Raw genomic sequence first — 23,236 nt, 5'->3', positions numbered from 1 at the left:
ACTGCATCAGAAAAATCACAAGGTTTCTGTCGACTTGACCCTCCAGGGTTTTAGGAATCATGCAAACATCAGGCATGTCCCAGCTGTCTAGGTGGGTCAGTGTACTCCAGACGCGTGGTACCCTTGACTAGTCATTGTTCCTTTGTCCACAGACACCGCTATGGCCAGAAGGACTTTTTCTGTTTTCAGACTGTCAAATGAGATCCCTCCAGTCCTTCAGAATATCTCACATTTATCCACCCATTTGGTCTACACTTTTTTATGGGGGGGGGGGTGCTGCTGTACTCTAGGTATCATTCTAGGTGCTGAGGTTTTCCCTGCTTTGATGAAGCTTAAATTCTAGTGGGTGTGCATGGATTAAAGGGACAATGAGGGGGCTTCCCTGGTAGCTCAGATGGTGAAGAATCTGCCTTGCAATTCAGGTTCAATCCCTGTGTTGGGAAGATCCCTTGGAGAAGGGAATGGCTGCCCACTCTAGTACTCTGGCGGAGAATCCCATGGACAGAGGAGTCTGTCAGGCTACAATCCATGGGGTCACAAAGAGCTGGACAAGACTGAGTGACTGAGTCTGCGCACACACACATGGACACTTAATGTCCCTCGCATATCTTGGCTGTTGTAAACAGTGCTGCAGCGAACATTAGCGTGCACATATCTTTCAAATTAGTGTTTTCTCTTTCTTCAGGTAATATTCACGAGTGACGTACTGGGCCATATGGCACTGTTATCTTTAAGTTGTTGAGGACTCTCTACACTATTTCATAGTGGCTGCACCAATTTACGTTCACACCGACAGTGCACAAGGGTTCCCTTCTCCACAGCTTCTTCCTCCTTGGGGAGAACCTTTGCAACTGTGATTATCCTCCCATTTGTGGGATTCCCACACAGAGGTCTAGGTCTTCATCAGGGTACTTCTCTACTCACCGCCCCCCCACCCCCCCTTCACATCAGATTGTGACTCTTTCTTTCTATCTTCAGTTGTGGGGAAATGTTTACTGCTAGTCTTCAGGTTGTTCTTGTAGATTGTCGCTCTGTAAATTGTGTGATTTTGGTGTGCCTGTGAGAGTCGAGGAGTTCAGGGTCTTCATACTCCACTTTCTTGATCACCTTTCCAATCTATTTTCTTAAATAACATAGTGCTATTCTTTATATCCAATAAATGATCGATTTAAGTGTATTAAATCTGTATATATTTAAAATATATATTAAATCTGTATATATATAAAAGTGTATATTATCTGCTTTTAGTTTTTTTTTAAGTAGTAAATATATATTTGTCATATATATATATATGGGCTTCCCAGGTATCCACTGTCTTGGTCACCTTTGCAATCTATTTTCTAACATAGTGCTATTCTTTATATCCAATAAACAGTCAATTTAGGTATATTCATTACTCTATTACCTCTTTTTAGTTTTTTTAAAGTAGTAAATATATATTTTTCTCTTCATAAGATATTTATGGGCTTCCCAGGTACCTCAGCCGGTAAAGAGCCCACCTGCAACCTGGGTTTGATCCCTGGATTGGGAAGATCCCCTGGAGGAGGCATGGCAACCCACTCCAGTATTCTTGCCTGGAGAATCCCCATGGACAGAGAAGCCTGGCGGGCTGCAGTCCACGGGCTCGTAAGAGTCAGACAGAACTGAGTGACTAAGCACAGCACACACACATAAATCTGCTACAAAGATAACTTGTTATTTATACAAGTTACAGATCTGATGAAGATCAGTTTGAGATTAAATCGCAGAAATTGCTATTCTCCTAGCTCAAAATCTGACATTATATTCTTTATACTCTACTGCTTTGCTCTGTTTTTTCCCCAAAGCTGAGGTGACATGGCCATTTTAGTGTAATATTTAGAGATAAGTAAATGGTCAGAATACTGGTCTCTGACAAATTCCATATAATCACTCACCTAAGCCATCATAATTAAATATATTTCACTTAAAATATAGCAATAAAAACTAGTTCAGTAACAACATAAACATGATTTCATTCCATTTTTTATGTGCTGAGAAAATTAAGAAGCAAACTCTTCAGGCTTTGTGTAAATTTAAAAATTACACCTCCAGGGCTTCCCTGGTGGTCCAGTGGTTAAGAATGCCTTACAGTGCAGAGGACACCAGTTTGATTCCTGATCGGGAAAGATCCCACATATTGTGGAGCAACTAGCATGCACACCTGGAACCTGTGCTCTGCAACAAGAGAAGCCAACTCAATGAGAAGCCTGCGGACCACAACTAGGGAAAGCCTGCATGCAGCAACAAAGACCCAGAGCCAAAAATGAACAAATAAATAACTTTTAAAAAATTACATTCCCATTTTTACATGTAGCAAACTGAACCAATGGTTTCAGAATAAAATGTAACAATAAACCTTATATTCTTAAGACCTGATTATCATTTTAAATATTTAAGAAGCATCATTTTTAAATTTAGTTTTTATACTCTTCTTTTTCCAGTAATATTACTATCAGTCTTGGAATATACTTGTACTCTGGGAATGTTTATTTTTTATTTACTTTTCATTCACAGCCCAACTTTGCAAGAAAAATGCTCTCTTAATAATTGAAGGACTGCAGTGAGATGCTGGTTTACAATTTACCAACATTGTCCCTCCCCAGCGCACGCTTAGGAGCAGAGCTATCTCATTGTCATTGAAGAATAACTGCCACTTTCCAGTTCAGCCTCAGAGCCAAGGGGATAAATGTAAAAATTATTTTACAACCAACAGTTCTCTGACCTTACATATATCGGATACATTTCTAGGACCTGTTAAGATACTTAAGCTCTTTCTCAAACCATTCTAACGTTATCCCCAGCTATTAAAAAGACATAGGCAATGTATGACAAAACCCACTGAAAAAAAAAAAAATAAATAAAGGAAAAGAAAAAAAAAAGACATAAGTAAGCTATATTGTCAGAGTCACATTTGTAATTCCTTTAGGAAGAGTAAGAAGATGATGATATTCATAAGATATTTAAATGTGAATTTGAATATGAAAGTCCATGTGACGTGTGAAAACCTATGAGATAGGCCCAAATGTTTCGATGCTTACCATAAATCACACTGTATACCTTTTAGATACCTTTTATCTTCCAGTCGATACAGATGTAGAAGGACTTCCCTGGAAGGCCGATGGTTAAGAGTCTGTGATTTCACTGCAGGGGGAGTGGGTTTGATCCCTGGTTGAGAACGAAGATCCTGCATGACTATGTGGTACGGTCAAAAAAAAAAGACAGTTGCAGAAACATCTATCACAGGCTTGAGAGAAAGTTATATATCTAATGTGACTGATATTGTTTCTTTATTCTGTTTTTCCCTTATAAATGGCTGATATCTATGCTGTAAGAAACTTGGTCCCAAGAGGGTCATCTTATCCTTTAAGCTGAAGTAAAAATCCTTTTTTCTTTTTTAAATCCTTTTTGAAGGGGAGAGCAGAGGGAGTTGGAGAGACAGCACTCGTCCAGAAAGGACAGGTAATCTGCTGGTTCTCAGACTTAGCTATGCACTAAAATTACCTGGAGAGTTTTCAAAAATACTGATGCCTTGTTTTCACCCCCTGAGATTCTGATTTAATTGGAATGGGGTCCAGCCTGAGTTTCAAGATTTATCAAAGCTCCCCAGGTGATTCTAATGTGCACTCCAGGTTGAGCCACTGGCATAATGACCATGGGTTTAAGTTGAGTACTAGTTGGACAGTGTTAGGTGAATCATATGGGCTTCCCTGGTGGCTCAGATAGTAAAGAATCTGCCCACAATGTAGGAGATCTGGGTTCAGTCCCTGGGTCAGGAAGATCCCCTGGGGAAGGGAATGGCTACCCACACCAGTATTCTTGCCTGGAAAATTCCATGGATAGAGGAGCCTGGTGGGCTCTATGGGGTTGCAAAGAGTCGGACATGTCTGAGTGACTAGCACGTACACTTATTTTTTCACAGGTGAGCCCTATACACTCTAAGAGTCTCTTTCTTCCTGTTTGTGAAAATTAGCTAAATACCAGTATCTTACAGAGCATTTGTAAGGATCAAATAAAATAATGGATATAAAATTTCCTTGAAAACTGTAAAGGGTTATACCAATGTGCACAATTAGATTTATATTTAGACCCTTTTGCTCCAGAGAAATAGTTTAATAATATAATTTGCACAAAATATCAGGCTTCAATCACCTCTAAGGAAACAGAGGTCCTGCCAATTTTTAAAGATAATTATTCATTATTCTGGTAGATTTTAGAACCCAATGACTATTTTGTATGATACATAGAATTTATATTAATAGGGATATTATGATGTTGCTAAAGTAGATACATGCATAATTTAACAGCTCTCCAATATTTTAAAATAAAATATTTTAAAAAATCAGTCCCCCAAGTTGAAAACTAAGGTAGGTAGATTCTCCACAGGATTTTATTTCTGCATACATTGGATATAAAAAAAAAAAAGAAAGAGAGAGAGAGAGAGAGAAATTACTGATATAGTAAAAAAAAAATCAACAAATAACAGGAAAAATTTTCAAGTAAATTTAAGGAAGTTAAAGATGCAGAGATAACCAATGAAAAAGACAACATGAAGGAGTTTTGAACTTAACCATGGGTAGAGTCCATAGAGAAATGGGAAATGAAATGCAAAGAAAATGTGTTGAAAAATGAAAAAGAATTGCTGAAAAGGGGAAAGGAGAAGAAATCACCAAATAGATGAGAGTTTTCAGGCCTAGGAAAAGTTTTATCATAACATGTTGGAGTTGCTATAACATACTTGGAGACTTGGCCAACAAAGGCCTGTATAGTCAAAGCTAGGGTTTTTCCAGTAGTCTTGCATAAATATGAGAGTTGGACCATAAAGAAGGCTGAGCAAGCACCAAAGAATTTATGCTTTCCAATTGTGGTGCTGGAAAAGACTCTTGAGAGTCTCTTGGACTGCAAGGAGATCAAACCAGTCAATCCTAAAGGCAATCAACCTTGAATATTCATTAGAAGGTCTGACGCTGAAGCTGAAGCTCCAAAAGTTTGGCCATCTGATGCGAAGAGTCAACCCTCTGGAAGAGACCCTGATGCTAGGAAAGATTGAAGGCAAAAGAAGGGGTGGCAGGGGATGAGATAGTTGGATGGCATCACCAACTCAACGGACATGAGTTTGAGCAAACTCCAGGAGACAGTGAAGAACAGGGAAGCCTGGCGTACTGCAGTCCATGGAGTCTCAAAGAGTCAGGCATGACTTAGCAAATAAATAGCAAACCTGGGTTTGCAAATAGCAAATAAATAGCAAACCTGGGTACTAGTAGGACTGATACATGAAAATGGCAATGATTCACGGAGGAGAGCTGATGATAGGAAGAAGAGCTCATTGCCAGAGTGAGGTCTTTCAGGAGTTATGAGAAGCTATCCAAAAGTAGTGATGTCTGATAGGAAAACATTACAACAAGAAGAAAGGCAAAGATAGAGATTTTGGATATCGATGTCAGCTAATTACTATTGAGGATGGGAAGATTGTTTCAATTTCATCAATACATTGAGAAGCAAGATTACCAATTACGAGCGCTGATAATATTTATTTGATGATAAAGGAGAAGATATAAAATAGTTCTAGAAGGTGGAGAGCAAGGAAAGTGAGGTAGGATGGCTGATCAGTGTTTAATGTCAATTTGTTGGTGATGGTCATGAATTTAACATGAGGTACATGAGTACTTTGGTCAACACTTGGGAATAAGAGTGGGAAGGTAGATGTTAGGTTTAAGCAGGATGGTAATTTGAACTGGAAGGGATAATGAAGGAAGTTGTATTAGTTATATTGGTAGGTTTAGTTTCATGAAATGTTTATTGAACACTCACCAGTGGAGTTTTGGTGGAAGAATGTACAGAATGACTTATAAGACTTCTTTCAAATGTCTCTTTCTTAAATCAGTGTATCTTCTTCTCCACACTAGGCAAAAGCCAGATTTGGGATAGAACCTGCTGGGAAGCTTTGAAGGGCATTTTTTTTTTAATGTAACCAAATTTTATTTGTTATTCTTTCTTAGTAGTGGATAGTTGAGGATATTTTCCACTTGTAAGTCCATCATTAAAATACTTGTGTAAATTTATTTTTAATTGGAAAGTATTTGCTTTACAATGTTGTATTAGTTTCTGCTCTACAACAAATTGAATCAGCCATGTGTGTGTGTTCAGTCACTAAGTTGTGTCTGACTATTTGCGACCCCAAGGACTGTAAGCTGGTAGGCTCCTCTGGCCATGGCATTTCCCAGGCAAGAATACTGGAGGGGGTTGCCGTTTCCTACTTCAGGGGATCTTCCCAACCTCGGGGATTGAACCTGCTTCTCCTGTGTTTCCTGCATTGGCAGGTGGATTCTATCACTGTACCACCTGGGAAGCCCTATGTAGCTTGGAGACAATTGTTGTTTGGTCACTAAGTTGTGTCCAGCTCTTTTATGACCCCATGGACACAAAAGCCATATGTATGCATATAATGTATCCCCCCCGTCTTGAGCCTCCTTCCCACCCATCCATCCCACCCCTCTATGTCATCACAGGGCACCGACCTGAGCTTCCTGTGCCATATAGCAGCTTCCCCCAGCTATCTATTTTACACATGGTCGTGTATACATGTCAGTGCCACTCTCTTAAATTGCCCCCCTTCCCCTCTGTGTCCACAAGTCTGTTCCTATGTCTGCGTCTCTACTCCTGCCCTGAAAATAGGTTCATCAGTGCCATTTTTTCCCCTGGATTCCATATATGTGCGTTAATATATGATAATCATTTCTCCTCTTTCTGAGTTACTTCACTGTATAACAGGCTCGAGGTTCATCCACCTCAGCAGTGTGATCTTTAAGGGGCTTGAAATCCTTAAAAGACATCAGAAATACAGAACCAGCTAACTCAGGCTTCCACATCCTCTTCTTACATCCCTGGTGTAATGGGCTGAGTGGGGGCATGTTAAAAGAACCTGTAAGTGTGACCTTATTTGGAAAAAAAGTTTTTGCAGATATAATTTAGGATCTCAAGATGAGACCCTCCTGGGTACAGGTGGGCCCTAAATCCAATGACCAGAGACTAGACAGAACAAGAGCCTTCCTACACACAGACTAGAAAACATGCGAAGACAGGCAGTGACTAGAATTATGGGGACATAAACTGAAGAGCCTGGAGCTACTAGAAGTTTGAAGAGACAATGAAGGATTCTTCCCTAGAGTTTTGGAGTTAGCATGGCCCTGTGGATACCTTAATTTTAAACTTCTAGTCTCCAGAACTGTGAGAGAATAAATTTTGGTTGTTTTAAGTCACCAAGTTTGTGATAATTTCTTATGGTGGCCCTAGGAGACTAATAAAACTGGCAAAATGTAATTATTTCCTGCTCCCAATGAAATGAATAGTATTCTCAAGTAAATAGTAAAAATAATAAAAACAATAAATCCTGCCAGTGCTGACCCAGGTCTGTGGAGCATATTCGTGACACTTGGCGTCTTAGAGGGTATGATATTGATCCAGACACCAATCCTTGACCTATGGGTTGGCAGTTGCCTAAAGTCATGAGTAAAACCATACAAAATTCTGAAATGGAATAATAGTGTATGACCTGGAGTTGTTTTCCGAAAAAAAAAAAAAAAAAAAACAGTGACTCATTTTCTTATCTAAAATTAAAAAACACTAACATCCCATCTGAGAACTTCCCCTGCCCCCATCAAACTGAGAAAAACTCAAGAGAGAACAATTATGAAAGAAAATTAAGCGTTTTATTAATTCCACCCCACCCCTCCCCGCAGTGGAAGTAAATCAGTGATTTTGCTCTTGTTCCCCCTGTTTGGGGCAAACATTCCCTGAGCAGGATCTGATTCCTATCTCAGCTTCCGAGATGGTGCTACTGGTAAAGAACACACCTGCCAATGCAGGAGACACGGGTTCAATCTTTGGGTGGGGAAGATAGCCTGGAGAAGGAAATGGCAACCCACTCCAGTATTCTTGCCTGGAGAATCCCATGGACAGAGAAGCCTGGCAGGCTGCGGTCCATAGGGTCGCAAAGAGTCAAACACAACTGAAGCGACTTAGCATACATACATAAAACAGAAATTAAAACAGTTACTGCTACTGCAGATATTCCATTCAAGATATAAGAACCTGAAAATGGATTGGATTGTGGTGGTGTTTTCTTTCCATGTGAAATTGAAATTTCAGCTCATGTAGTGAATCCCAGGGATGGGGGAGCCTGGTGGGCTGCCGTCTATGGGATCACACAGGGTTGGACACGACTGAAGTGACTTAGCAGCAGCAGCAGCAGTAGTGAACAGATATATCACTGCTTTGCTAGTCACATTAATCGTGAGGATTCTGCCTGGTACTATGGATTGCACAAACTGTGATCATATGAGATTACATGAGAGCACAAGTCCCAGTGAAGCATGACTTTCTCTCTTTGGTTTCCGATACGTAGAGAAGAAACACAAAATGGCAAAAGGGGTGGGATTGCAGGGGGCCTCAAAACATCAGTTTTGCTATTGCCAACCCTAGACTGGAGATTCTGGTTTGAACCCAAGAGCAAATGGGACATTTGATTCCTGCCTCTGAATTTAAGAAAACTGGCCCTCACTGAAGAGCTGACCTGAATTATATGTACCCGGTGGCCAGAAGAAAAGGATCAGAGACCTGGTTGGGGCAGAAGCAGAGAGAGTTGGGTATGCACACCTCAGGAGGTGGCTGGGCATGAGAGTCAGAGAAGAGGAGCCCGGGCTGCTTTTTTTTTTTTTTTAATGTTATCTATTTATTTATTTTATTTTTGGCTGTACTGGGTATTTGTTGCTGCACGTGGGCTTTCTCTAGTTGCAGCGAGTGGGGTCTACTCTCTAGTTGCAGTGTGTGCGCTTCTCATTGAGGTTGGCTTCTCTTTTTGCAGAGCACGGGCTCTAGAGTGAAGGCTCAGTAATTGTGGCACATGGGCTTAGTTGCCCCTTGGCATATGGGATCTTCCTGGACCAGGGATCAACCTGTGTTCCTTGCATTGGTAGGTGGATTCTCAACCACTGGACCACTGGGGAAGCTCCTGGGTTCCTTTTTTTAAAATTATGTAGTAGAGAATACACTGATGACCCACCCCTGCCTCCCACTTACTGAACTGGTGATGGAGGAGGGGGGTAGATATAGGTGGGAAAAAAATAATTTTATTTTGATGTTTCCAATAACTGCTGCTTCTCTGATTCAATACATTATAGAAAAAATTTTAATGAAATTTCTGTTTATAAACTTTACTATATTAGACATATAATGTATTATATACAATGTAACATAAAATTAGATTTTATAATGTTATAAAATTACCAAACTGTATTTATAATCATTGATGTCAAATGAACACCTGAATTCTCGGTGTGAACTTGTCAGTTGAAGATGTATCTGCTATAAAAGTAAACACATCAGAAAATAAAAACATTTTTTCCCCACAAAAATAAAACAAAAACCTCACAAACAAAACCAATAAAATGATTTATTTTTTCCTTACTTGAATGACTGATGCTATCTAGTTATGTGACAAACTGTAAAATGATGAGCTATTCCAAATGAGCTAGAGCATTAAATTCTGTGCAAGTAATAAATCCCTTACTTTGAATTCAATGAAAGAGACATGATTCCATTCATCATTGAAATCGCTTTCTGGACACCATATATCTTGGCTTGCTCATTACTGTTCTGATGTGAGTTTAGGCTGTATCATGGTCTGTAACTGAAGGAAATATTCAGAAAGGAAAGGGAAAGTGAAAATGGTGGTTTCACATTTATTATTCTGTGGTACTGTGCAGTTAAAATATGCCACCTCCGCAGTTACTCCTGCATTTGGAGGATCAGAATGGTAATGAAAAGATTCATTATGATTGGGCGTATTCACTTGTTCACCAACACTATGTGACACATTTATCAGTTCTTTTCCAAAGATACTCATATCTAGTGACATTATTAAAATGTGTCCATATCAAAGGAATTGGTTTTTATAAACTCTGGCATAACAATTTACTGAATTTAATAAGCATACTACCTTAAAACTGAAAAACATTAGAAGTTATTCTGCTTGTATTAAAAATATATGGGGATTTCCCTGGCAGTCCAGTGATTAAGACTCCAAGCTCCCAATACAGGGGTTATGGGTTGGATGCCTGGTTGGGAAACTAAGATCCTGCATGCCACATAGTGCCACAAAAAAAAAAAAATCCAACAAACAAAAAACAAAAAATATACAGACAATAGTTCTGCAAGAAGAAAATGAAATTAGACTTGGGAGAGAGTTGACTTTGGAATGCCAATAAATAGAGGTTTCATTTCTTTACTGGTACGATGAACAGCTCGTTGTGGAGTACACTTTGATAACATACTCTCCTAGTTCCTTCAAGGGAGTATGAAAAGGAAATCTCCATTATCCTCACTGAAATAATGGCATCTCTTCCTATGAGGACCTTGGCTTATTACTTATTGCTACCAAGATCTGACTCTGGTCTACGTGCTTTACATTCATTGATTATATAGCCCTTACAATACACCGTATAAAGAAGGTTTCTATTTTTAATTTTTTAATCTTCTTTACAGATGATAAAGTGAGAAGCATAGAGAATGACACCCAGTCTGACTCAAGCCCACACTCTTAACCACTAGGTTATCCTTCCCCTTCCTTGCCTCTTTAATGGTCATCTTGTTCATGAGAATTGTAGAACTGCCTCTTCCCATGAGTCTTCCTCCCATAAAGCTTTCTGATAATTCTCAAAGAGATTAAATGACTTGCTAACACTTGCACAGTGAGCAAGTGGGGGAGCTGAACTTAAATCCAGGACTTCTGATTCTAAATCCTATTATCTTTAATGGTATCACACTACTGGGTATAGCTGAAGTTTTCAACTTGGGAGAAATTGGCTCGAAACAAAATAGCTGGCACTATTTCATTTCTTTCAGAAATAAACTCCAGATGGATTTAAGAATTGAATCTTGCAAATGAAACCATAAAAGTACTGGAAGAAAATTTTGGTGAATATTTATGTAATCTTGGGGTGGCAAAGGCCGTTCTAAAAATGGCCTTAAAGTAGAAAAGGTGGACACATTAGATTTCACAAAAATAAAAAAGTGAGTATGCTAAAACTATCAATCATGAGGAAAGGCAAACAACTCAGTACTGGAAAGCAATTTTCTTTATTTTTTTTTCATTTTTGATTCATTCATTTATTCTTTCCAGAAATACTGACATTGAAGTAAAATGGAGATAAAAAACATATGAGGTCCCTGCCTTCATGAAGTTTATAATCAAGAGAAGTCATCACATTGACTGCCGCTGCTGCTAAGTTGCTTCAGTCGTGTCTGACTCTGTGCGACTCCATAGATGGCAGCCCACCAGGCTCCCCCATCCCTGGGATTCTCCAGGCAAGAACAGTGGAATGGGTTGCCATTTCCTTCTCCGATGCATGAAAGTGAAAAGTGAAAGTGAAGTCGCTCAGTGGTGTCCAATTCTTAGCGATCCCATGGACTATAGCCCACCAGGCTCTTCCGTCCATGGGGTTTTCCAGGCAAGAGTACTGGAGTGAGGTGCCATTGCCTTCTCCACACATTGACTGATGGGTATGTAATTACATGTAACAAAAGGAGCATTGTTTTTTGAGAACAGATAACAGATGAGTCCCATGAGCACTGAGACGTCAGGAGAAACTTCCTGAAGAGTAATGTTGAGTGGAGATATGAAAGATGAGTCCAAATTGAGATGAGAACAACAAGGGAAGCATTCCAGACAGAGAAAACAACATGCCTTTTTGGCTTTCCTGGTGGTCCAGTGGTTAAGACTCTGCATTCCCAAGCAGGGTTCAATCCCTGGTCGGGAAACTAAAATTCCACATGCCACATGCTGTACAGCTCTGCCAAAAATAAAATAAAACAAAACAAAATAAAATTGTTGTTGTTTTTGTTTAATCACTAAGTCTTGTCTGACTCTTTGCAGCCTCGTGGACTGCAACATGTCAACTTCATCATCCTGTCCTTCATCATCTCCTGGAGTTTGGTCAGACTCATATCTATTGAGCCAGTGATGCCATCTCACCATCTCATCCTCTGTCACCCTCTTCTCCTCCTGCCCTCAATCTTTCCCAGCATCAGGGTCTTTTCCAAAAAATAAAATTAGGGGTATTTAAAAAATTAATACTTTAAAACAAACAACAACAACAAAATGTTTTAAAAGAAAGAAAAACAGCAACATGCTTTTTGGGGATGAGAGTATGGTCAATTTGAAAAATGAAGAGAAGGCCAATATAATCCAAAGCCAGAGAGTAAGGTGAAGTGTGGTATGAGATGAGGTAGTGAGGTGGTGCCATTCACAAATATTGGGTGGGGGGGCGGTCCTGGGAGATAAGCAGGTTTGGACTGGATTGAAGATCAAAAATTTGACCTTGGACTTGTTATGTTTGAGATATCCTTCAAAAGTCCATGTGGAGATTTCAAGTAGGTAGTTATACATAAGGATCCAATGGATAAAAAGTAGGATCAATCAAAAGATAGACATTGAGAATCATTGGCATATGTATATGAGTGGGGCCGAATGAAGCCATGATCAAGGATGAGACGAGGCTGGGGGTGAGGGGCGGGCGGTAGAACAGAGAGAGAAGAAAAGAGTGCTTAGGGCTGAGCCTCGAGTATTGTGAGAATGTCATGGCCACGTAGAGGACAAACCTACAAAGACCATGGAAAGGCTGAGCCAGTAGCAAAGCCCAGGAGAGCAAACTGTCATGGAGGCAAAGGAAAGACGTGTTTCAAAACGGAGAGAAAAGCAATGCCAAATGCTGCTTAACGGTCAAATAAGAGGAGAGCTGAAGAACGCCCAGTGCATTTAGGAGCCTACAAGACACTTAGGACTTTAGTAAATGCTTTTCTTATAGAAAAATAGGGACAAAAGCCATTTTGGAGTTGATGTAAGGGTAGGTGAATGGGGAGGAAGGAAACTGAGATGCGTGTAGAACATGTCTAGGAAACTGGTCTGTGAACAGGAGAACAGAAGTGTGGTAGTGGAGAGAGGTGTGGGATAAGCAGCGGGCTCCCCTGGTAGCTCAGCTGGTAAAGAATCCACCAGCAATGCAGGAGACCCTGATCTGATTCCTGGGTTGGGAAGATCTGCTAGAGAAGGGATAGGCTACCCACTCCAATATTCTTGCTGAAGAATTCCCTGGACTGTATAGTCCACGGGGTCACAAAAAGTGGGACACAACTGAGCGACTTTCACTTTCACTAAGAATTATTAATTTATTTAAATAGGAGAGACTTAGGGATATCTATATTTATATCTCCCTGGAGTAAGAAATGGCAACCCACTCCAGCATTCTTGCCTGGAAGATTCCCTGGACACAGGGGCCTGGCAGGCTATAGTTCATGGGGCTGCAAAGAGCTGAACATGACTTAGTGACTGAACACATATCTATATCTATCTCTCTCATGTATGCATGTAATTAAATTTGATTTTTTCCTGTTCATCTCTCTCATGTCAATTTCATTCTTAGGTCAACCAGAAGAACCTAGAAGAGTAGAGGAAAGTTTTTTCCTTCTCCACAATATTTTTTTAAAATATTTTATTTATTCATTTCACTCCACTTGGTCTTAGTCACAGCACTCAGAGATTTTAAGTTGCGATAGCATGTGAGATCTAGTTCCCTAATGAGGGATCAAACCTGAGCACCCTACATTGGGAGTGCAGAGTATTAGTCACTGGACCACCAGGGAAGTCTTTCCTCTACAGTTAGAAAGAAGAAAGTGTTAGTCGTTCAGTCGTGTCTGAGTCTTTGCAACCCCATGGACTATAGCCTGCCAGGCTCCTCTGTCCATGGAATTCTACAGGCAAGAATACTGGAGAGTGGGTAACCATTCTCTTTTCTAGAGGCTCTTCCTGACGCAGGGATTAAACCTGGGTCTCCTGCATTGCAGGCAGATTCTTTATCATCTGAGCCACCAGGGAATTCCTCTCCTCTATAATATTCAGACCTTATTTTGTTCCTCACGAGAAAATGCACTCAAGGCCGAAGGGAAGGAAACAAAGGGCAGTAGGTAGACACCAGTTACCAGCAGGGAGATGGTTTCTTTGCAGTAACCATGCCCAGGACAACTTGGCCATTAGAAACACTAAATTGTCACGGCCTAAGCAGAGAAGCAAGGGCCCTTGCATGAGAAGAGCACATGGCTGGAGAGCTTCTCTAGTTCATCTCTTCTATCTAACTCCTCTAAGAGAAGGAGTTTTACAAAATTAGCAGAAAGAGGGCTTATTCTTTCCTTCTTTCCCTGCTTCCAACATGCTTAGCATCAGGCAAGCTCTCTAACCTTTGATTAAAATAAAGTGAAAGTGTTAGTTGTTCAGTTGTGCCCAACTCTTCGGGACCCAATGGATTATAGCCCACCAGTCTCCCCTGTCCATGGGATTTTCCAGGCAAGAATACTAGAGTGGGTTATCATCCCCTTCTCCAGGGGATCTTGCTGACCCAGGGATCGAACCCAGGTCTCCTGCATTGCAGGGGATTCTTTATCATATGAGCCACCAGAGAAGCCTCTGATTAAAGTAAAACACAGCCAAAACAGTGATCCTCAATGGAGAGTGTCTGTTCCCCATTTGGGACTGTTGGTAATGCCTCGACACACTTTTGATGATCATGACTGTGTGGGGAGCATTGCTAATGGCATCTTGTGGGTAGAGGCCAGAGATGATGCTAAACATCTTGCAAAGCACAGGACAGCTTCACCCAAGGAAGTATCTGGTCCAAATGTCAGGAGTGCCAAGTTTAAGAAACTTTGATCTAGAGGTGTAAATATTCCTTCAAACAATCTCTCAGAGCAAAATCAAAACAAAACAGAAAGGCTTGGAGCTTGATTGGCCATTTTCTTGGAGCTTATTGGCCATTATTTTTGGTGAAATATAGAGTAGAAGGAATTTAATTTTATTTTTCCTATATCTTACATATGCTTTTTGTGTATTTTATGAATAAAAGGGGATTCATAGGCATTACATAATGTGAAATCAAGACAAATGCTTTCATCTTGATAGGTGAGCAAGTATACTTACTAGAAATTCTCTTTATCATAATCCTTACTTCAAAACCAAACTCAAAATCTCTTTCAATATCCTTGAAAAAAAGACGTATTCACAGTTGTCCCTTGTTTGAATACTTCCTCTTTCAAACAACACTATGTATATTCCTACTGTTTTTTTAACTGTATAGCTAATTTTAATGGGCAATTTATATCCATTTCTTCTAAAGTTTTTGTGAGGCTTTGTCCAAAAATAAAAATACATTGATTTAATGTAATAGTATTTTTTACTATCATCTTTAAATTATTTCAACTTATGTTTTTATTTTCATGGTCAGCTAATTGAACTGGCTTCTGAAAATAACTTTGTATGGCTTAATTTCACAGAAATACTTATAAAAATTCTCTGTATTTGCTGTCAAATTTGCTTTGGAATATGAACACATGTTTATATATGGGCACCATTTCTTTATTAAGAACAGCTAGAAGGTTAGGAAGTTACTCAAACTGGGATTACAAAAAGAACAGTGGATAAATGTTTAAGTTCTTTAGAATTGACTCCTCAAAGGCAAGTCTTAAGACCTCTGACTTTTTTATATGTTAAATGAGGTTTAGCACTAGGAACTGCATTTGGTTGTAACTGACAGAAAAGAATACTGGCTTGAGCAGGACAGAATTTTATGTTTTACTCATTTAAAATAAATCTGGAGACAGGCTGTATGGGACTGCTGTAGTATGATGGCTCCCTACTGTCATCTCAGCTGAAGTTCTTTCCTTTAAATTGCTTCATCTTCATTGTACAGCTTCTGCCCCAAGGTCACCCAGAGCTCAAGGTAAGGGCTGGAAGTCCAGCCATCACCTCCACATTCCAAGCCAGAACAGAGGAAGCAAGGAGGAACCAAAGGATGGTTCTAGCTTTCAACGTCTTCCCAGAAGTCTCATGTAATACTTCTGCTGACATCTCACTGGCTAGAACTTCATCTCTGTGATGGAGGGTGGGAAATGTAACCTTCTGAACTGGGTATCTTGTCATCTCAAGTATGTTTAAGTGAAAATGAAGTCACTCAGTCGTGTCCGACTCTTTGTGACCCCATGGACTGTAGCCCACCAGGCTTCTCCATCCATGGGATTTTCCAGGCAAGAATACTATAGTGGGTTGCCATTTTCTTCTCCAGAGTACCTTCCTGACCCAGGGGTTTAACCCGGCTCGCCTGCATTGCACGCAGACTCTTTACCATCTGAGCCAGGAGAGAAGACAAGTATAATTAGAACTTTGTTACTAATGAGTACAATGAGGAATTTCCCTGGTGGTCCAGTGGTTAAGAGTCTACTTTCCAACGTGGGGGATGCAGGTTTGACCACTGAGTGGGGAGTGAAGGCATATGCCTTCGAGGCAGCCAAGTCCACAAGTGGCAGCTAACCCTGCCAGTCACTTTTAGAGAAGCCTGTGCACCATAACAAAGACCGCCCCTCCTCCACCACAAAATAAAGAATTTAAAAAACGAGTACTGATGAAAAAATGCTTCTTTAAGCTAAACAAATATTTCTCTTCTTTCAAAAAAAAAAAAATCTTTGGCAGCCCATTCATTGTCACTGATTTCCTCTGACACTACTTGCTGCCAGTCCCCTCCCAAGGTCCTGAAAGGTTTCCATGGAATCCTAAGTGTTCCATGCATTTGAAAATCATTAGCTAAGATAATTTCTAAGGGTATATAAAATATTAAAAATCCTGATTCTTTGATGTTGTTAGTTTCTAAGTTGGTAATGTCTAAAAGGATCACATTTCTCAGTAATTTCGACATGCTTTAAAAAAATTATGGTTGCTAAAATATAGGCATCAACAATTAATGTTGTAATTAGCTTGCCTCTCTCTGAGCCTTCCACATTCATGGACCAATACCCTCTCTTTCCCTCCAAGCCTTACCAAGTTCTAAAAATGAATAAGGATGAATTATATTTGGGCTGAATACATTTTTGTAGAAATCTGTTTTTTTTTTCTTTCTGTTTTCCTTTTAACATGTATGAACAAAGTGGTCCTGGAGAACTTTTGCTGAGCTGGTTAGGTTATGTTTGGTTGACACTTGTCTTTTGGGGTTTTTTTTAAGGTATATACGGTTCTCCCTACAACTCTAAAAAGAATTCTGATTTTAGCACTCACATAAGAGTTTGTGGGAAGAACAAATGTCAGGAACCACATTCTTATACTCAAATATTGTTTCTGCCAATTAAGAGCCATGAGATCATAAATAAAGTAGTTTTCCTGAAAGTTTTTTTATTTTTAAAATTAACGATAACATCTAACTTGTTGATTTTTAGAGTTGGATGAAATATTGCATTGTTGATGCTCTATAAACACAGAAGTTATTTACATCACAAGTAAGCTTTAGTTGTTTCTTTAAAAGTGAAAAATCAGAGAGGGTTGGGCATGTAGATGAAATCTGAGGTATTAAGATGGCTTTGTCTGGGAACTCGTGTCAGAGAATCAAGGAGGCAACCATTATAGGAGACAGGTTAGGATATTTAGTCTCATTCTTACATACACTACCCTTCTTGCATACACACATACATAATGTGATTATGTAACATGAAGCATCAACAGAGATATGACAGCAAAGGAAAATTTTTATTTTCTAGAATTATACTCTGGTAGTGATTCCAAAATTTCTTGGCTTTAAAAAATGGCATTCTTCTGATTTCAGTTTATTCTTGACTCTCACATGAAAACAGCAGTCCTAGCCAAAGGCTAAATTGTGAATCTTTCAAGTTTGGCTTTGGCAGGTCTGCTCCTTTCAGCACCTTCCTGAACTCTAGAATAGGATGGGGGTAAAGAACAGCGAGGAAGTGACCTAAAAAAGAGAAGATAGGACCTGAGCATCGTGAACAGCTTTAGGGACGTGAGGAAATGGTACACAACACAGTACCCAGGGGCACAGAGCTCTTACTTTGAGAAACACTGCCTTGAGAGTGGCTACTTCCCCTCATGTTCACTTGCCTTCTGAGACTGCAGTTGATCAAATTTCTCACCTAGGCCCAGTTCAGAGTGAGTCACAAAAATGCTAAAGGTATGTTATAAGCATATCTGTTGAAGAAATCACAAGATACCCTCTCTGCAGCAGCTTTTTATCTCACTACATAAATCCTTTTCCTTCATTTATCAACCTTTATTTATTCAACCCATTTCCAAGGCATTGTTTGCATAAAGTCTGCAATCTCAAATATTTAAAAAGTTCAACCAGTCCCAGACTTTACCAATCTGAGACCTGAGGTATTTTTGCTCCCTCATTCCTAGTATTCAGTGCCTGGGTTGATTTACTTTTTAAGCTTAGGCGTCTGCATTGGTTTCTTGAGCTGCAATCCAGCTACTCATAAGTGGGTTTTGAACTTCAGAAAGCGGTGCTAGAACTTTGCTGCTGGTGACCAAGGCTAGATCCCTGTCACCAGGGACAGTCTCATCCTTTCTCCACCCCAGGCTTTCTGGTTGAAGTTTATTGCAAGCTCTCCCTCTCACTAGAGGCTTGTGAATTTGTATTGTCTGAACCATCAGTTGCACCAAGTTCTCTTCCCTATTACTGTTGCTCTAACCAGAAACAGGTTTGCTCAGCCTCTCTGGGCAGTGATACAGATGGTTGGTTACAGCCTTTGGGGACCAATAATACAAAGGAGTCAGGCATTCATACATCAGCCAAGCCAGTCTGTGTGGCCAAGGCCAGCATATTCCATGACCAAACATCCAAAGAACAGTGCTTGTTATAGCGACTTCATTTGAACAATACAATTGTGTGATGGAAAATTGACATGGGTGATTAAACTCTGAAAGAAAGAATATCAGAAGAGGCTGATTTCAAATGCTACCTCCATATGTTAAATTCAAATATATTTTAGGTTAATTTTGACAGTCTGTGTTTTATTCTACTGAGCTTTTAGTCTATTCTTATATCTTTATTATATTATTATAATTCTTTTATTTATTTTTAATTTTTATTTATTTTTTGGCTGCACTGGGTCTTCAGTGCTGCGGGAAGGTTTTCTCTCATTGCAGTGACCTGGGCTATTCTATTGTGATGTGAGGGCTTCTCATTGCAGTGGCCTCTTTTGATGTGGAACAGAGGCTAAGTAGTTGTGGCTCCTGGGCTCCCGAGCATGGGCTTAGTTACTCTAGTTGCTGGATCTGCCTGGACCAGAGATTGAACTCTTGTCTCCCACATCGGCAGGTGGATTCTTAATCACTGGACCACCAAGGAAATCCCTATAATTTAAAAAATATGTTTTAGTGCATGGTAGAAATACTTTCTACTATTATTTCTTTCAAAAGTTCCTCAGTTTGACCCCTGGTCAAAGCCTGCCAGCCTCTTCTGCCCATGGGATTTTCCAGGCAGAAATACTGGAGTGGGTTGCCATTTCCTTCTCCAGAGAATCTTCTTGACCCAGGGATCAAACCTGGGTCTCCTGCACTGCAGGCAGTTTCTTTACCATCTGAACCACCAGGGAAGTCCTATGTGGGTTTACATGAGCTTAATTATTTGGGGAAAAGCTTTCTTTTCTGATCATTTTCATATTTTTGGCATTTTCCTCAGCAAACTCAGATAATTGCTCAAGTTTTTATCATTTGTTCTATTTGATGCAATGTTGATTCTGTTATTTCTCTGCATCTAAAGTATTTAAAAAGTTATTCAGGTAGTTAGGAGATCCAAGATGAAATGATGAATGTAACAAGATAAGGTAATTCTACTACAAACATACAAAACAACCTTAATGAAGGGATGGGGGGAAATAATAGAAATAATTGGTGTCAGTACACCTAAGTACTGTATACCCTAATTAATAAATTTGTTTCCCCTGTGATGCTGGTTAATGGTTCCCATACCACTATATATGTAATGTGGGAGACCTGGGTTTGATCCTTGGGTTGGGACGATCCCCTGGAGAAGGGGAAGGCTATCCACTCCAGCATTCTGGCCTAGAGAATTCTATGGACTGTATAATCCATGGGGTTGCAAAGAGTCAGACACGACTGAGCAACTTTCACTTTCACTTCCACTTCACTCAATCTTACGTCATGGGCTTCCCTCATAGCTCAGTTGGTAAAGAATCTGCCTGCAAAGCAGGAGACCCTGGTTCGATTCCTGGGTCAGAAAGATCCCCTGGATCTCAACAGATCCATTCGGTGGGGATCCTTTCAAAGAAAGTGACCCATTCCGTGGCTCCACCCCTGATGACTTCTTTAAGAAGCAGACAAAGAGCGACCCGTTTACCTCAGACCTGTTCACGAAAAACCCTTCCTTACCATCAAAGCTCGACCCCTTTGAATCCAGCGATCCTTTTTCATCCTCCAGTGTCTCCTCAAAAGGATCAGGTCCCTTCGGAGCCTTAGACCCCTTCGGAAGTGGGTCCTTCAATAGTGCCGAGGGCTTTGCTGACTTCAGCCAGATGTCCAAGGTAAACCTCTCCCATGGAGCCTCTGCCTCCGCAGTGTGCCTGTGCTGTGGTCGTGGTTGTGGTCTTGTCGTGGCTGCCAGACATAGTTGTTTCATGCCACGTATGTATTTCCTTGGCACCTGTCCAACTCTGAAATGCGAAACGCACGCTCACGTGACGTCGTGAGTCCGCAGACAGGGTCTACAAGGTGTCCGTGGCTGTGGCTGGACCCATTTCCCTTCCTCCAAGTGGCGCTGCCAGAGCCGAGTCCCCCCCGCCCAGGCATAGGCGCAAGGGGCTCCCTTCTGCCCTCACTGGTGTCTCACGGCCGTCAGACCTCAGGTGATAAAGTCGTCCCAATGGCCAAACAAAGCAAGAAGGTGTTGGGCACAGGGGGCCAGGCCTGGCGTGCAGCCCGTGAGGCCGGAACTGGGGGCCGTGGGCCCACATGCAGGAGATATGTCTGCAGCTGCCTGTGGGCAGAACCCAAGAAGAATGTGGAAAGCGAGGGCTGGGCTCAGTCATTGAATAAATACGCGGGTGCAAAGTAAGCTGTTCAGGAAGGCCTGTAAGTCACTCCTGTTTGGCCTGGGCGGTGTCTGCGCAGCCATAATTACCTGAACTGACTGCAAATGTAGCCCCACACGTGGTGGGATCACTCTGTCGAGAGGGGCTTGAAGGAGGTGTGGCTGGAGAGCTAAATCTTTAACATAGCAAGAAGTCCATTGGGAGAGACTGTCCAAAACAGAGCAAGCAATAAGAGTAGAAGCCCATGACTCTGAGGTACATTCCAGAAGAAACTGCTGAGAAGCTGAAAACGTTGGCCATGGGGAGCTGATCTGCAGCTTCTGTCCTCTGTCCTAACCTTCAGCGTCCCTTGGTTTCGAGTGCAAGCCCGGGTTAACAGGAGTTGAGGGACGCGTTCGGTGTGTGTGTCTTGGCCTCGTCGGGAGGGTGGGGTCCCCCTTCAGGATATAGAACCGGGTGCAGCACAGCCTGTTGAAGCCCCCGTGTTCTCCGTTTATTCCTCCGGTGTTTACCAGCCGCCTGCTCCCGTCCAGGTGGCCCGGGCTCCATGGCCACGGGGGCCCTGGTGACCACATGCAGATACCGTTCCTGTCCCTGCTCTTCCCCTTAGCTGGGGGGTGGGGGGTGGCTGGAGGAGGAACCCTGGAATGTGTGGGAGCAGGCACCCACAGCCCGGAGTCCCCTACCGCCCACGCCGTCGTACCCCGCATGCCAGCTCCTCAGAGGGGCATCCCGCCTGCTTCACTCAGCCCGAGGGGTGCACAGCTGTCTGGGTGCTGAGTGCTTGTGGTTAGCGACGTGTGATTGTGGCATGTGGCTTCCAAGAAACGTTTGAGGTTTTGTTCAGGTTTTCAGAGAAGCGCGTGAGTGTAAACTGTCGAGGTAGCAAATCTAACTCCTGGCTGGAGGCAAAGCATCTGTTTGCCCACTGGCTGCCGCGGGAGGGAGCCTGGGGGTGCCAGGGTTTCTGTCTTGTCTCCTTACAGTGCCTGGAGGGAGTCACCCTCCTATGGGAACTGGGACGCTGATGGTCTGGGATCCGCCAGAAGGGGCCAGAGCCTGAGATGTGCCTTCATGTTTACGTGTCACTGTGTGGCTGTTACACACACTCCTCCAGTGGAGCTGTGTGTCCTTGGCTTATGTCCCTGCTTTGTGGGCGGGAAACTGTCCCCTGAAATGAAGAAACCTCTGCCACATGGGGGCGGCAGCCTCCAGGGAAGGGGCTCACACTGTGTTCTCAAGCCAGCACAAGTGGGCCCTCTCCCTCAGAGTCAGGGGAATGAGGGTGAGCAGTGCCCCCAAGGTGGGCCCAGGGGACGAGGACGGGGCATGACCCGAGCCCTCTGCACCAGGGAGCGTGGGAGGCTGCGTGGAGTGGCCGCCTGCTGCAGGCAGCGCTCACCTGTGTCCCTGCTGGCGGCCCGAGCCAGGCCGTTCAGAGCCTGGCCCTTCCCTCTTGGCGCCCGTTCCAACCTAGAGTTGCGTTTTCCCTCTTTTATTCCGCTTTTCCTCTCCTTGATCTCGTGTCCTGGATCAGGCCACACACACGTGCACTTGTGACTTTAAAGCCAGCGCCCCTTCCTGTTGGTGGCACTGGGCGGGACAGGGCTGGCTGGGGCCGTGGAAAGTTTGTCCGGCTGTCTGTTTGTTTCCACGATCCCATCAGCTCCTGATCTCATGCCACTTGCCCAGCTCAGTTCAGCGCCATAACCTCGTAGGCCTCTGTTTTTCCCTTTTGGTTCCCTTTCTGTTTTTCAAGAATAACATTGTGTGTATAAATAAAATGCCGAAGGAAATGAAAAAAAAAAAAAAGAAAGATCCCCTGGAGAAGGGATAGGCTACCCACTCCAGTATTCTGGCCTGAAGAATTCCATGGACTGCATAGTCCATGGGGTTGCAAAGAGTTGGACATGACTGGGTGACTTTCACATATATGTATAGTGGAGCTCAACAATTAAGTAAATGGATAGCATATGGTAGGAGCCAGATTTCTCACTGATGGGGTGGGAGGTTATAGATAAACCAAGGAAGGAGGCTAAGATGGTCCATTTGATAATGGATTAGAGTCACAGGTATCCATATGAACTCACATTTAGCTTAGTACAGATACAGATAAATAGATACAGAAATATTTATAGAAATGTGTATATACCTGGGACACATATGTTTTCTTGCTCTGGCAGCCGAAGGGACCTAAAAGCAATGACATCCCAGTTGCAATGAGCATACCTAATGCCAAGATCTTGGTTTCTAACACCATTCTCCAGTTGTAGAAACCAGGGCT

At 41.9% G+C, this 23,236-nt stretch overlaps 1 protein-coding gene across 1 annotated transcript in view; it reads left to right on the top strand.

Annotated features, from left to right (window-relative positions):
* LOC122710045 (epidermal growth factor receptor substrate 15-like 1) overlaps positions 1-22,742 on the top strand; it is a 39,796-nt gene extending 17,054 nt beyond the window's left edge. The window contains exons 2-3 of the mRNA XM_043927489.1: positions 20,142-20,445; positions 21,939-22,742. Of these exons, the coding sequence (XP_043783424.1) occupies positions 20,142-20,445; positions 21,939-21,980 (346 nt within the window). The 3' untranslated portion in view covers positions 21,981-22,742. The remainder of the gene's footprint in view (positions 1-20,141; positions 20,446-21,938) is intronic.
* Positions 22,743-23,236: the final 494 nt, after the last annotated feature.

The sequence above is a fragment of the Cervus elaphus genome, chromosome 16, assembly GCF_910594005.1.
Source record: "Cervus elaphus chromosome 16, mCerEla1.1, whole genome shotgun sequence".
In the NCBI taxonomy this organism is placed as follows: Eukaryota; Metazoa; Chordata; class Mammalia; order Artiodactyla; family Cervidae; genus Cervus; species Cervus elaphus.
This window is presented reverse-complemented; position numbering and strand designations above follow the sequence as displayed.